The sequence below is a fragment of the Oryctolagus cuniculus genome, chromosome 14 (assembly GCF_964237555.1).
Source record: "Oryctolagus cuniculus chromosome 14, mOryCun1.1, whole genome shotgun sequence".
In the NCBI taxonomy this organism is placed as follows: Eukaryota; Metazoa; Chordata; class Mammalia; order Lagomorpha; family Leporidae; genus Oryctolagus; species Oryctolagus cuniculus.
Window position 1 is genome coordinate 77892292 of NC_091445.1, and position 13551 is coordinate 77905842.

Here is a 13551-nt window from a genome sequence, read left to right on the forward strand (position 1 = left end):
TCTGCTGTGGCCCGGGAGTGCAGTGGAGGATGGCCCAAGTGCTTGGGCCCTGCACCCGCATGGGAGACCAGGAGAAGCACCTGGCTCCTGCCTTCGGATCAGCGCTGTGTGCCGGCCACAGCGCGCCGGCCGCAGCAGGCATTGGAGGGTGAACCAACGGCAAAGGAAGACCTTTCTCTCTGTCTCTCTCTCTCACTGTCCACTCTGCCTGTCAAAAAAAAAAAAAAAAAGTGTTTGTGTACTTTAAATTCATATAAATGATTATTCATATTTCTGCTCTTGTTTACGTGTTATGTCTCTTAGATATATTCCATGTTTGTAGACTTAGTGTGATTATCTTAAACTTTGTGTAGTACTATATTTTGTGTCCATATACTACATTCTATTCATTTACCTTTCAATTTTTATAACACTACATACTATAAAGAATACAACATTAAATATTCTTATAATGTCTCCTTGTTGCTGTATAAGATTTTTTAGACTACTGCCTCTTGGACTTTAATGGGAATGAAAATTGCTTGGAAGAATTTTGTTAAAATGCAGATTTTGATTCATTCGGTCTTTGCTGGGTCCCCAAATTATAGAGACATCCAAGTGATGCTGATTCTGTCTTCTCTGTATACCTCACTTTGAATAACGCTGAAAGCTGCAGTTAGAAGTAAAAAATGGAACTTGACTAGACATTGCTAGATTCCTCTCCTATGTCATTTTCTAATATACATAGGCTTCTGTATGCTATGTCTAACCATTTTCTTTATCCTCTTGCCAGAACTTTGTCAAAATACCAGCATTCAGATTTTTGCCAAACTGTTTTATGAAATGCATTTTTGCTGTTTCTTGCACGTTGGGTTTACATTTCTGTGAATTGCCAATTCATGTTCTTTAATTCTTCTTTTGAATTGCTTTTCAAAATACTTGTTTAGGAAACACACATATATGTGTTCTTTAGTGTATTATTTTTTAAGATTTATTTTTGCCTATTTTAATGGCTGAGTAATGGAGGGAGGGAGACAGAGAAAAGAGATCTTTTATTTACTGATTTACTCCCCAAATGGCCTAAAAAGCCAAATTCCACTGCTTTCCCAGATGCATTAGCAGAGAATGGGATTAGAAGAGGGGCATTGGGGACTCGAACCCATGCTCTGATATGGGATGCCAGCAACGTAGACTGCTGTTGTACCACAGTGCTGGCCCCGTATTTATGTTTTTAAGTGTATAGCTCATTATTTTAGTTTAACTGGGATATGGCTCCCAAATTCATTCAGACATTTAAAGTTCAAACTCTAGCATAATCTTACATGAATACTTAATGCAATTATGGTGTTTAGAAGATGGGCTTACTTGGAGATTCTTAGATCATTGGGAATCTGCCCTTCAAAACATAGCTCTCACAAGAGGATTGATAATAAAAGCCTGGGTTAGGCCGAGGTGAGTACATTCTGTTCCTCGCCGTCTGCCATTGCCATCTGCTGACCTAACCAGACCACAGAACGTGGGGAGTCCACCTGATGTTGGACCTCTAAAACAGACAAAATAAACCTACTTCCTTCATAAGTGCCTTGTCTTAGGTATTTCTTTGCAGTAATGGAAAGCTAATGTAATAATTTTTCATGTTTTTTTTTTTTTTTTTTTTTTTTGACCGGCAGAGTGGACAGTGAGAGAGAGAGACAGAGAGAAAGGTCTTCCTTTTTGCTGTTGGTTCGCCCTCCATGGCCACCATGGCCGGCGCGCAATGGCCGGCGCATTGCGCTGATCCGAAGCCAGGAGCCAGGTGCTTCTCCTTGTCTCCCATGCGGGTGCAGGGCCCAAGGACTTGGGCCATCCTCCACTGCACTCCCGGGCCACAGCAGAGAGCTGGCCTGGAAGAGGGGCAACCTGGACAGAATCTGGCTCCCCGACCGGGACTAGAACCTGGTGTACTGGCATTGCAGGCGGAGGATTAGCCTAGTGAGCCGCGGCGCCGACCTCATGTTTTTTAAAGCTAAATTTTTTCTTGGCAATTTTTCTTGTGTTTCGGTAGGTGTATTTCAGCATCTTAGGATACTTCTTGTTGTTTTAAGAACTGTTTTTTAAAAGATTTATGTATTAATTTGGAAGAGTTACACAGAGAAAGCAAGGCGGGGGGGGCGGGGAGGGAGAGAGAGAGAGAGATCTTCATCCATTGGTTCACTCCCCAATGGGCCACAACTGCCGGAGCTGCGCTGATCCAAAGCCAGGAGTCAGGAGCCAGGAGCTTCTTCTGAGTCTCCCACTTGGGTGCATGGGCCCAAGGACTTGGGCCATCTTCCATTGCTTTCCCAGGCCATAGCAGAGAGCTGCATCAGAAGTGGAGCAGTGAGGGCTTGAACTGGGTGGCGCCCATATCGGGTGCTGGCACTGCAGGCGGCAGCCTTACCTGCTAAGCCACAGCACCAGCTCCTTAAGTACTATTTTTAAAGGTTGTCCTACTAAAGTCTTGGTTGCAGATAATTGTATCTCATTTTTACTTTGTGTAAGTGTCAGATTTTTTATATAGATAATCATTGTGTTTATAAATGATACTAGTTTTCTTTTTTTTTTTTTCCCCAGTCTTATTATACTTCTTACTCATAGTTTACTATGTTGGTTATGTGTCAGATTCTTTGAAGGGTTTTGGATTTTATCTTTTTTGCGGCTACAGTCCAGTCTCCTGTGGTATCATTTGAATGAAATTTGAGGCCCCTCCCCAGACATTTAATCCATAAATTTCTTTAAAGGTTTATTTATTTGTGAGGCAGAGTTACAGAGAGAGGGAGAGAGAAAGAGAGGTCTCTGTCCACTGATTTATTCCCCAAATGGCTGCAACAGCCAGAACTAGGTCCGTGTGAAGCCAGGCGCTTCTTTGGGTCTCTCACATGGTGACTGGGGCCCAAACACTTTGGGCTATCTTCTGCTGCTTTCCCAGGCCACTGGCAGGGAACCATATCCCATTTAGTATCAAGAGGGTAAAAATTTTCACTGTGTGCCAGGGGAGAGGCCTTCGGGAAGTGATTAGATCATCAAAGTGAGCCCTGTGGTTGAATCTTGGTGGCTTTATTGAGTGGAGAGGAGAGAATCTAAACAGTTACAGATAGGCACGCTCTCTGGCGTTTGCTATGTGATACTCTATACTGCCCCAGGACTTTTCAGCTAGAAGATGATCTCCAGATGAGACCCAAGGTATACCTGTGCCTCAGAACTGTGAGCCAGAATTTACTTTTTTATAGAGTTAGCCTGTTTCATATATTTTGTTGTAGTAACAGAAATTTGGCTAATATCTGAAGTTTCGTGGATGCTTGCATAAGACATGAGACACTAATTTTATTACTCAGAGCATAGCTAGCAGCATACACATGATGCTGGCACTGGTTTTTCAGATCCCTTAAAACCTTTGGGAATTGACAAGGAGGGGCCCAGGTGGATGTTACCTTTGCACTGAGTTTAGGGAATCAGCCACATTCATGGTAAGTCTGCTGTTCTAGAGGAGAAGGCTACCTGTTCCTCAGTGTTACAGATAATAACTGCTCATGCAAAGAGCATCCTTCACAAAGAAGCAGGGGTGTGCAGGGATGTTCAGTGCCATGGTGGAGTATAATTTATATCTGTTTCTATGTAGATATAGATATGTATATCTATATATGTATATATATATGAAATTTTATTTATATATGTGGCCAGAAAGCAATGCTCTTTCTCAGGAAAGACATTCCATGGCTCATTGCGCTCTCTACTTGGGGAAACATACCACTTGAAAGGGGCAAACATCACTCCATTTGGGATTTTTTTGCTAGACTAATTGGATTAGTATTAACATTTGGTTTGGCTAAGAAAACAAGGACAGTGTTAGAAAGTAGTTGGGACTTGAATTGCCATACATGCTTTAACCTAAGACTTCTCAGGTGTCTGGAAAAGAATATGAATTTTTATCAGTCATAATGAAACAGAGGTGTGCCATTCAAGGGAGTTTAAATGCATATTCAGAAGCTGCTAATGATTGTATGAGGCACAGTACACTAGTTAAGGACTGACTATGCCTAGGCAAAGTATATGAATAGGGGTGCCAATTCTAGCAGTGTGTTAGTGTTGTCTATGAAACTGGTGTGTCCCATTTCAGTGCCGTTAACTTCACCTTGCAGATTTTTTAATTCCCCTATTTGCGTCTAGACTTATTACCCAGATAAGTTTTTTGTGAGTGGGCTGAGGATACTTTTGTGCAGTTTACACGGATCCGTTATATCCTCTGCCTTCCTCCACACTGGTTACTGTAAGGGTATTAAATGAGCAGTGTACTCAATCAGTGGTCATTGTCTTCATGAACTAACAACAAGTCAGTGTAGCAGAATCCAGTGGCTAAATCACACTAAGTTTGAATCTCTTTGGTTGCATGTTGGTCAATTTTCGCCCAGAGGGGTGGCCTGAAATCCAATTGCTCTTCAGGGAAAGAAAGAAACATCCTGTCCAGAGTTGTTCAATGAGCATAATCCTCAGGTTTTGAAATATGTCTGTAATCTCATAACGTAACATTTCTTTCATACTGTTTGCATCCACAAAGTAGTTGGTTATGTGTAGATAATCTCTTTGATTTTATGCTTCTTTCATTGGCCAGATTGTCTTATTAAGGTGTGGGGAGGTGAGCAAAGTAAAGTTTTCACTTGTTTATAAAGTTGAATTTTGAGGAGGCTGTTCATAATGCTTGACAGTACTAAATGCCTGTGGATGGTAGGGAACATGGAATGTCCATTGGATAGGTTGAATATAATTTGCCCATTGAAGGTTATCTTTTTTGACAAAAGGTATGTTGTTAACATACTGTCAGTGGTCAATAAAGCAAAAAACATGATTTGGGTTAACTAAAAGGGCACAGTAGTGTGTTCTAGAATTAGCCTATCATACTTAACAACAACATTGTGACCTGAAAGTTTTCGGTATTGCTGAATAACTTGCTTCAAGAATTCGTAAAAATATGATGTAATTCTCACTGTGTAATGTGGCCTCATTACAAGAAAATTTGGTGAACTTTTGGCAGTTGCCACAAATCGGCATACAGTGATGGCTTCTGAATCACAGGGAAAGCCCTTTATCTGTGGCTAGTCTGTGATAGGGGATGTGTTTCATCTTTGGTTGATGATAGATCCAGGTATTATGCTTGACTTGATTAGCATTCAAGTCATTTACTTCTGATGACAATCACTCATTAGAGAATAGGCCCTTATTTTGAGCTTTTAAATGAGCGATGTAGACTCTCAGCAGCTGCACCTTTTCGGTATGTGACTCTGTAGAGGTGGCTCCGTAATTTGCTAGCCTGTATTTTTTCAGGTGACAGATAAGACTGAGGCTGTTGGTAATACTCCAAGAGTCGGTGGAAATATAAAATGTCTAGTCCTTATAAATATTACCCAAGGTAAGGGTAACAACTTTTCATTTTATCCCATTGTGCTGACTGGCACCTACCTGTTTGATCTTCCATAGTTATTGGGGCTTTATGGCTGCTGCTGCCCAGTCAGTACCATCTTTTAAGTTAGTTGAACTGTTAATACACCAGACTAAGGTTCTGGGATTCTCCTAAGATTCCAGACTGTTTCTGCTGAACCTCTTGGAAGGGAAGAAGGATCACTTGTCAGCATGAACATTTTCAATATAAGCACATAACATTGGTACCAGTAAAAGTCACGAAAGCAGTACATTGAATTGTAATAAATGCCTCATCTTCCAGGTCAATTTCTCTTTCCTGCTGCTGGAGTTTGTCTAAATCCTGTCAGCCAAATTGAGGGACTTTTTCTCTCTAAATTGACACAAACTAGAGAGTTTAATGCATACCTGTGAGGAGCTATAAACAAAAAGCTTTCATGAGATTACATAATTCCTTCAGCTGGGAATATGGGGAGGGGGAGAGGGTGTACTAGCTCTTAGGGGATTTCATGGGTGGCTTAGAGGCTGTTTGCTTCTCTTCTGGCACCTCAACCCAGGCATGTTGTTGCCTCCTTCACTCTGGGTTCAGCAAACACCCAGGTTTGACTCACTTCTGTCTCCATGAACCACACTGCCCTAGATATTTCTCCATTCCTCAATCATTTTAGCTACCTCTGTGCTTAGTGCCATATCCTCCTTAGGGAGTAGGTAGAACAGTGATTTGGATGCTTGTGGAAAACAGCTATGTAAGTTTTAGTCTTCCCCATAAGTTCCCTGGCATGTTAAACTTTTTTTTTTTTTTTTTTTTTTTTTGGGCAGGCAGATTTAGACAGAGACAGAGAGAAAGGTCTTCCTTCCATTGGTTCATCCCCCAAATGGCTGCTACAGCCAGTGTGCTTTGCCGATCCGAAGCCAGGAGCCCGGTGCTTCCTCCTGGTCTCCCATGGGGTGCAGGGCCTAAGCATTTGGGCCATCCTCCACTGCCTTCCTGGGCCACAGCAGAGAGCTGGACTGGAAGAGCGGCAACCGGGACAGAATCTGGCATCCCAACTGGGACTAGAACCTGGGGTGCCAGCACTGCAGGCAGAGGATTAGTCTATTGAGCCATGGCACTGGCCCTACCTTGTTTAAGAATTGGTTGACTTTATTGTTTAGGTAGTGATACTCCTCAGATTCATGAGTAAACCCTATCAAAATCCCAAGGTGCTGGCGCTGCAGGCAGAGGATTAGCCTAGTGAGCCGTGGCACCGGCTGCATGTTAAACTTCGACCTTAAACAACTGGTGTTTGAGGTACAGGGAGAGAAAGGGATAGGTACACAGGTATTTTGTACCCTCCAGGCACCATTTTTTTTTTAAACACATTTATTTGTTTGAAAGTGAGAGAGACTGATTGATAGATCTTCTGTCCCCTGGTTCATCCCAAGATGGCCACAATGGCTGTGTCTGGGCCAGAGCAAAGCTGGGAGCCAAGAGCCTCTTCTGGGTCTTCCACGTGGGTGGCAGGGGCCAAATAACTCAGGCTTGCTTTTCCCAGCCATTAGCAGGGAGCTGGGTTGAAAGTGGAGCAGTTGGGACTCAAATTGGTGCCAGTATGGGCGGCTTTACTTGCTACACCACAATCTGGCCCCCAGATATCTATTCTGATACTGTACGCATGTCCAGAGATTGATAGTCTATTATGGCACTACCCATAGTGCAATCAAGCACCATAGATTTAAGGGCCCAGTCTCATAGGATTGCCTTTTCACCAGACACCATTTGCAAGTATTGGGTCCTTAGGTTATCCATATTTCTGTCTGGCTACAAAGCGGGGGGCTTCCACAGCTTCCTCCCTACTAAAAGTTCAGTAATAGACCAGAATAGCTCATAAAACTCAGGTAGACACATGCATCCTATTTTAGTTTGTTTCCTTGCAAGTGTGTTCCATCTTTTATTATTATTGAGATTTACCCATTTATTTGAAAAACAGAGAGGCAGAGAGAGAGGGAGAGATGTTTTTTATCCGATGCCAGAGACACACAAGACAGAGAGCGAGAATCTTCAATCTTTTAGCTCACTCCCCAGATGCATCTACAATGGCCAGCTCTGGCCAGGAGGAAGCTAGGAGCCAGGAGCTTTTGGGACTCCCACATGGGTGCAGGGACCCAAGCACTTGGGTCACCTCCTGTTTTTCTCAGGCCATTAGCAGGGAGCTGGAATGTAGCAGCCAGGAATTGAACTGGCACCTATAAGGGATGCTGCCATCACAGGCAACTGTGCCACAATGCCGGCCCCTGTATGTCATCTTAAAATTTTTAGGAAAAATGAATGTAGTTGTTGAACTCTTTCAGAAAGATATGCTTGTAAGGTCTAAGAAAATAGACCAGTAGTAGAGTAAATATGTCGTATTTAGAGATAGATACCAGCTATCACATACCCTGAAAATAATTTAAAAAATCCCTTTTCACTATTTAAGATTCTTTGAAATATGTTAATTTGGAGTGTTACTAGTTTTTAATCTTGTTTAGGTTTTATAAGTATATAATGAATCTGTTTGTAATTTGTTTCAGTCGTCATTGAATTTTGAAAAGCATTCTGAAAACTTCTCATGGACAGAAAGTCGGTATGATGTCAATCGTCGACGACACAACTCATCAGATGGTTTTGATTCTGGTATTGGACGTTCTACTGGAGGTAAAGTATGCTAAGAAATGATAGTTTAAGGATAATTTTCTTGGCCTCTTAAGAATGTTTTGACTATGATTTAGTCTTTAGGCATTACTATCTGAACTTATATTACTTTACTATTATCACATAAAGGTAACTTTGGAAGGAAAGAAAAAAATGGATGGCGTACACATGGAAGAAATGGTACAGAAAACATAAATCATCGAGGGGGATACCATGGTGGAAGTTCTCGTTCTCGTAGCAGTATTTTTCATTCTGGAAGAAGCCAAGGATTACATGAAAACAATATACCTGACAATGAAAGTGGGAGGAAAGAAGACAAGCGAGAACGCAAGCAGTTTGAGGCTGAGGATTTTGTAAGTATCTTATAATTTTAATACAAATGATGTTTCTGCCAGTGCTATTTTAGCACCCAGGAACTCTTACGAAGTTCTGTTAATATCTATCGTTTTTTAAATAGGAATCACACTTCGTATGCATTTGCCCAGTTATTTTTTAGTTTTTACATTTTGTAAGTGATTTTTGTTCACTCTTTCTACCCAATTCCTTTCCTTCATCCCGTAGAACTAGTATCTGAGCCTGGTAGCTTATTTGCAAATCCATCATAAAACTTTAGAAATAATATCTTACCAACGTACTTTATTTAGGTTTTTGTATTTAAATAATACTTTATTATTAATATGTGACTAAAGCTAATCCCAAAATACAGGTGTTTCTCTATTCAGAAGTTTCTTTGTGGTCAGGGGAATCAAAATAGTTATCATCTTAGGTCAGACAATGTTAACTCAAGAAGTGTTAGAAATAAGTATGAGCTAATTAAAAGAGTTGTTTTCTTTATTGTTTCTCCTTATCCCTAAATCTCATCATGTGGCTTACCCAAACTCTGTGCTTTTCAAGTTATAGAAAATTTTACCTATTTATCTAGTTCTTGTGATTCATTCCTGAATAATTCAAAAGCCTTAAGTACAGTAGGCAGAGAGAATTCGCACTTTATCTTGTATATATTCATTGTTAATTCTTACTATATATTTCAAGAGTTCCATGAGAGTCCATTGCTGTTGACACTCAGAATAAATAGGTGAATAATACAGATAAAGTCCCTATTCTGAACATTAAAAAAATAATTCATATTCTAGAGAGAATTTTGGCAGAAAGTGAGTGGATGTTGGTTTTGGTTGGAAGGTCAGATATTTCATTAGGAAAATGACATTTAATTTGGATCCACCTGCTACAGGAGGACTGAGAAGAATGTAGAAGAATGCAAAGGTGGGAACATACATGTAAATTTAAGGAATAAAATCAAGGCTTGTATGGTTAGGGGATGGCGCTGTGGCTCACTTGGTTAATCCTAGTCCTCCGCCTGTGGCGCTGGCATCGCATATGGGTACTGGTTATAGTCCCGGTTGCCCCTCTTCCAGTCCAGCTCTCTGCTGTGGCCCGGGAGGGCAGTGGAGGATGGCCCAGGTGCTTGGGCCCGTGCACCCACGTGAGAGACCAGGAGGAAGCGTGTGGATCCTGGCTTCAGATCTGTGCAGTGCCGGCTGTAGTGGCCATTTTGAGGGATGAACCAACGGAAGGAAGACCCTTTTCTCTGTCTCTCTCTCTCTCTCTCTGTCACTGTCTGTAACTCTACCTGTAAAATAAATAAAAAAGAAAAAAAAAATCAAGGCTTGTTTGGATAAAGAGTAATTAATTAGTATTAGACCATGTAAGACAGACAGGAAAGAGTTTTCATCAAATAGGTCAAGGCAAGAATTTTAGAAGAATTGCAAATACAGTGGGAAGCCTCTCTGGGAGGAGTCATGATGTGATTTTAGTTTTTAAAAGAATCATAGTGGGATCATAGTGGGAAAAGGAGAATTAGTTAGGGAGTTGAAACAGTAGTTTAGGAGAAAGTGATGAGGTGATTTTTGGATATGATTTAGAAATAGTTTGGATGGAGGGTTTGACTAGAGGCAAAATTGATAGACTGGAGTTAGGGCATGGGAGTGGTGAGGAAAGAGGAAAAAAAGATTATTTTTACATCCTGTTAGCATTGGAATCTCAATGCTTTTGAATTTTACTTTCTTTTTTTCTCTTGATAGTCATCATAAATGAGATTTTATAATAGAAACACTGGGAATGATGACATTATTGTGAGGGTTAAATGAGTAATTGCAAGTAAATCACTCAAAACAGTGCATGACACCTAGTAAGAACTCAGTAAAAACTAATTGCTGTTATTTCACTATTAATAACCAACCCAACTCTCAAGATTGCCAAAATCAGTTATAATCCTATAAAATAGATGTAGATTATCATAATAGTATGGCATATTTTACAACGCATATATAATCACTGCTAAAATTATTTTCATGCTATTTAGTTTGTTTATATGAAAACATACTAGTATGCATGTTTACACTGAGAATTTTACTGTGATGTCACTATAGCCTTAATAATTACTTTTGTAGTTGATTAAAATATTTGTATTAGGATTTGTTTCAACATGTATGAATTTTTAATTTTTTAAAATTTTTTTTTGACAGGCAGAGTGGACAGTGAGAGAGAGAGAGAGACAGAGAGAAAGGTCTTCCTTTTGCCGTTGGTTCACCCTCCAATGGCCGCCGTGGCCAGCGCGCTGATCCGATGGCAGGAGCCAGGTGCTTCTCCTGGTCTCCCATGCGGGTGCAGGGCCAAAGCACTTGGGCCATCCTCCACTGCACTCCCTGGCCACAGCAGAGAGCTGGCCTGGAAGAGGGGCAACCGGGACAGAATCTGGTGCCCCGACTGGGACTAGAACCTGGTGTACCGGCACTGCAGGCAGAGGATTAGCCTAGTGAGCCACGGCACCGGCTGAATTTTGAATGTCTTCTTTAAATGAAGCAGGCTGCATTGCTGGATAATATGAAAAATATCTGATATAATACTGGAAATTCAGGATTCTGGAGAGGAACTACCAAGATTAATTTTAGAATAAGCATTCAATTTCTCTTTTTAATGATCCTGGATCAATTTTGAAATCAAAGTGTGCATTTTGCTATGAGAATGAGTCCGTTAACTAAAATATACAGTAGTGAAAACCTAATGGATTTGGGAAATGGTCTAATCTTTCTCTTCTCTGTCTGATCTTGAGCTAAAGAGGTTTCTATCTCAGATTGATTAAAACTGATATATATTCTCTGAGTTTGTCTCTTTCTTCCCTCAAGCTTTTCCCTCAGATAGTCATGAATGAGAATAAATTTCCAAGACTTTGGTTTAGGGCAGTGTTGTAGTGCAGTGGGTTAAGCTGCACTTGCGATGCTAGTATCCCATACTGGAGTGCCTGTTGGGAGTTCCAGCTGCTTCACTGGTAATCCAGCTTCCTGCTGATGTGCCTTAGAAGGCAGCAAAATATGATGCAAGTTGGGTCCCTGCTATCCACGTGGGAGACCAGGATGGCGTTCTTTTAGTTTTTGCTTGACCCAGACCAGGCTGTTGTGAGGATTTGGGATATGAACCAGCAGAAGAGAGATAGTTCTCTCTCTGTCTCTGTCACTCTGCATTTCAGACAAATAAATAATTTTAAAACAGACTCATTTTCTCAAATCAGTGGTTAAGGTAGCAACTAACTATTTAATTTATTTCTCCCAAAGCATTTATTTATTCATTTGAAAGAATGAAAGAAGAAAGGTCTATTTTACTCGTTCATTTCCCAAATAGCCTAAACAGCCAGAACTGGGCCAGGTAGAAGCCAAGAGCCAGGAACTCCATCTAGATCTCCCTTTGAAGGTGGGTCATCCTCCTTCCCAGGGTATATTAGCAGGAAGCGGGATATGAAGTAGAGAAGCTGGAAATCCAATTTCACTTCTGTATGGGATGCTGATGCTGCAAGCCAGGGCTTAATCTGCTGTGCCACATACTGAGCTGATAGCATAAATTTTAATGGTTAGCAGAATAAGCTGTCAACCAGGATTATGAATAGAATTGATTATATCAGATTCCTCTGTTTACAACATGTATAATTTTAAGATTGTTTTTAAAAGGTTTATTTTTAAAGTGTATTTCATTATTTGAATTTTTTTGTTCAAATTTTCTTTTAGCCATCATTAAATCCTGAATATGAGAGAGAACCAAATCAGAATAAATCTTTAGCTGCAGGTGTATGGGGTAAGTAATTTTTTATTCTCTTTTGAGAGGTACAAAATATTGATATTTGTAGATGACTTTTGGGTATTTTTGGAAATAAAACTAGAATAAAACATTCTTTTTTAAAATGTTTCCTTGTGCTAAGCTACAACAAAACGTAACACCTTTTCCAAAAGATTTATGGTAGAAGAAAAGTTTGAAATAGTTGATTTTCACTTCTTAGTAAAATAATTTGAGCATTAGTTTTTTGAAAATGATGGTAAGTTAATGTAATATATCGACATCTTTAAAAAGCAGACTAATTTAAAAACACAAAAAATCTTAGCTTAAATTCCTAATTTTTCAAAGTTGAAAACTAGTCAACTGGAAAGTTAAGTACTTGTGATTATAATGTGACTTGAAATTAATCTTTATGAAAGTGGTTATAGTTATACTGTAAAAATTATATGAATTTGCTTGTGGAACTAGTCTATATTTGAAATTATAGTGTTGATTTTGAAGGCTTAGTGAGTGTTTCTGGTACTCCCTTTTTTTGAAAAACTGTTGGGTTTAATTTGATAACTCCTTACAGAAGATTAAACGTATAAATTAGATAGCTTTTGAAAAGTTTAAAATAATGGATAAATTTTATAGTACAAGATTTAATGTTTGAAAAATGAATTTAATTAATTGATAAGCCAAATTCAAAGGTGTTGTATCTACTTTGGAACTTGTACAGGTTCACTTGTATTTTCCTGTTGAAAATCAGCAACTTATTCAAATGAAAGGATTGTGGCTTATGACAGCATAATAATCCTAACAATAAAGGCATTATTTTAAACTTTGCCACTTCCTATACTGTTCTTTATTGGAGTTTGGGATGAATCTCTGGGGTATTTTGTTTTCTTTTGATCTCCCTTTTTATTTAAGGGCTTTTTGAGGGTGGGGGTGGGGGTGGGGTTGGTCAGACACTTGTTAGAACCATGTGAATGGAATTGTTTTTTTCTGTATTGCAAATTAGTATTTCTACCACTCTCCCCAGGCCTACACGCCCAGACACACACATACCCAACCAAAAAAATCTCCCAAGCTCCTCTCTTAGGTATGTTTCCTTATTATTCAGTTTTTCTGGGAACAGCTGATTGCATAAGAATATAGAACCACCTGGAAGGTGTTAAATAGAATCTCTAAGAAATTAGGAATAATTTCGATTTGATTAGAATGAAAGTAAATAAAATCAAGAATGTCAGCATTTGTCATATAAAAATAGCTATAGATAACTATTGGTACTGATCCTTGGTTGATTTAATAATCTTGGAAATAAATTAAAGACAAAGACATCTTTGAAAATAATGAGACTAAAATGTATTAATATAAAGATTTTTGGT

At 39.6% G+C, this 13551-nt stretch overlaps 1 protein-coding gene across 7 annotated transcripts in view; it reads left to right on the forward strand.

Annotated features, from left to right (window-relative positions):
• Positions 1-13551, forward strand: part of GPBP1 (GC-rich promoter binding protein 1) — an 80112-nt gene that overhangs the window by 41085 nt on the left and 25476 nt on the right. For 4 of the 7 annotated variants that reach the window (XM_002714045.5, XM_070056723.1, XM_070056726.1 and 1 more), the window contains 3 exons: positions 7960-8083; positions 8210-8433; positions 12139-12205. In XM_002714045.5, the coding sequence (XP_002714091.1) occupies positions 7960-8083; positions 8210-8433; positions 12139-12205 (415 nt within the window). Of the gene's footprint in view, positions 1-7959; positions 8084-8209; positions 8434-12138; positions 12206-13205; positions 13266-13551 lie in introns of all 7 variants that reach the window. The other 3 variants (XM_008262231.4, XM_008262232.4, XM_070056725.1) reach the window with 1 other exon arrangement.